Source organism: Rhincodon typus, chromosome 26, assembly GCF_021869965.1.
Source record: "Rhincodon typus isolate 14 chromosome 26, sRhiTyp1.1, whole genome shotgun sequence".
Lineage (NCBI taxonomy): Eukaryota > Metazoa > Chordata > Chondrichthyes > Orectolobiformes > Rhincodontidae > Rhincodon > Rhincodon typus.
This window is the reverse complement of record NC_063357.1, coordinates 1591216-1593371: the sequence shown is the minus strand read 5'-3', so window position 1 is coordinate 1593371 and position 2156 is coordinate 1591216. Positions and strand designations below refer to the sequence as shown.

The following is a 2156-nucleotide window of genomic DNA, read 5'->3' as shown; positions in this document are numbered from 1 at the left end:
ACTGATCTACCCCGGGACAGTACACACTGATCTACCCCAGTACAGTATACACTGATATACCCTGGTACCTGTACAGCATGTGTTCCTGATGCTGTGCCTGATAAACCGGCCAATTGTGGTGTGGAAGACAAATATTGAGGTGAAGGGAGAACTTTCACCAGTGACACTCTGTCCCTTGCTTCTGGAATGTTCCCTCCCAGTCTTATCCGACTTATCCAAGATTTCTTGCGTTTCCTGTTTTTTCTGGAATAGGCAATAAGAGATTTTAAACTCCATCATCCGTGCAGCAAACTGCCCATCTGTAAGGAATAGGTTAACAGACCGCTCATGGGTCTTAAATTAGGACCCCTTTCTTCCTCTGGTCCTACAGTCTCCTGTGACGGGAAACATCCTCTCAGCATTTACCCTGTAAAGCCCCTTAAGAATCCTATATGCTTCAATGAGATCACCTTTCATTCTTCTAGACTCCAGGGAGTAGAGTCCCAACCTGCTTAGTCTTTGCTCATAAGACAATCCCTCCCTTCCAGGGACATTCTAATGAACCTAATGACTGAGAGAAGTTGGGAATTTGCTAATCAACAAATGGTCATGCATTCAACTAACCAATCCACATCCAGGGGCCTACAGTCATCTCAGATTGATCACCTGAGGAGAAACTAAATGACTTACTTGAAGCTGTCTCGTTTAGAATTTCAATCAATTTGGTGGATTTGGATTATGTCAAATGTTATTCTCGATCTTGTCAAGACTAGCTCTTTTTATTTTTATTTATTTTGAAATGTGGACCAAAATGGGAACAAGAAGTAAAACTGGGTCTGTGGAAGGAGGTGCTACATGTGTAAGAACAGGTTCCTGGAACTCATTGGGAGTGGTGGTTACACTGCTGTTGTCGTGAAGCAGTGGAGAAGCTGTCTCATCCAGCCTGTGCAGAGAATGTGCAACCTCCACACAGATAGTCACCTGAGGCTGGAATCAAACCTGGGTCCCTGACGCTGTGGGACACCAGTGCTAACCACTGACCCACCGTACCACCCAGAGTAATATTAATGGGGGATTTTAATCTTAACATAGACTGGAAGAGACAGACAGGCACCTGCAGAAAGGTTGTGAATTTCTAGTGTGTGTCCAGGATTGTTTCCTACAGCATGTGCCTTGGATACAACAAGGGGACAAGTGATACTGAATCTAGTAATGAGCAATGAGCCTGATTTAATTAGTGACCTAGTTGTTTGTGAGCATTTGTCAAATAGTGATGATAACATTATCAAGTTTAATGTATCGTTTGTAAGAGACAAGAAAAGATTGGATACTGCAATTTTGGATTTAAGTAAGGCAGACTTTAATGGGATGAGGCAAAGACTATCCACAATAAACTTGGAAGTTCTGCTAATAGGTAACAGGTAACCAAGGAACAGTGGATGGTGTTCAAAAAGCATTAAATGCCATTCAGAAGCATTTTGTATCCATGAGAAGGAAAAGCTGTAGCTCACAATAAAAACAGCCATGGACATCCAGGGAAGAAAGGGTCAGCAAGTTTTTTTTTGAAAAGGGCTAATAAATGCAAAGGACTATAAAGATCTCTCAGAATGGAACAAATACAAAAACCAACAGAGGACCACGAAATGGCTTATAAGAGCAGCTAAAAAGAATTATGAAAGGACCTGTCCCCCCGCTGCCTCCCATTAACCAGTTTCAGGAACACACCAAACCAAGATGCCTTGGAACCAGACACTACAGCAATTACCTTCTAGCAATGGCCAGATCTGATGCGTGAAGTGATGACAATTTGCAGGACCTAGTGGCATGGTGACTGGGTCAGTTGTTTAGGGTTTTGTCGAAGACCTGAGAACTTTATATGGGGAGTAGCCCCCCTGGTTCCTAAACCAGAGGTTGTTGTCAGGTCACTTACCTCTTGAACCATACGATGAATCCAACTACAGCAGCGATCAATAACACCAGGACTGGGATCACCAAGAGCTTGAGGTTGGTGCCTGAAAGATTGGGCTGATTACCTTCTACAAAACACGAGAGACATCAGTATTAGCAGTCAGTGAGGACAGGGTGAGAGGCAGAGAGGGGAGAGAGAGGGGAGAGAGAGAGAGAGGGGGGAGAGAGAGAGAGAGGGGAGAGAGAGAGAGAGGAGAGAGAGAGGGGGG

General features: G+C 44.1%; 1 protein-coding gene across 1 annotated transcript in view; it reads right to left on the bottom strand.

Annotated features, from left to right (window-relative positions):
- The window catches only part of LOC125486118 (fibroblast growth factor receptor-like), a 24012-nt gene that overhangs the window by 2795 nt on the left and 19061 nt on the right, over positions 1-2156 (bottom strand). The window contains exons 3-4 of the mRNA XM_048612321.1: positions 1910-2015; positions 69-243 (exon numbers count right to left, since the gene is read on the bottom strand). Of these exons, the coding sequence (XP_048468278.1) occupies positions 69-243; positions 1910-2015 (281 nt within the window). The remainder of the gene's footprint in view (positions 1-68; positions 244-1909; positions 2016-2156) is intronic.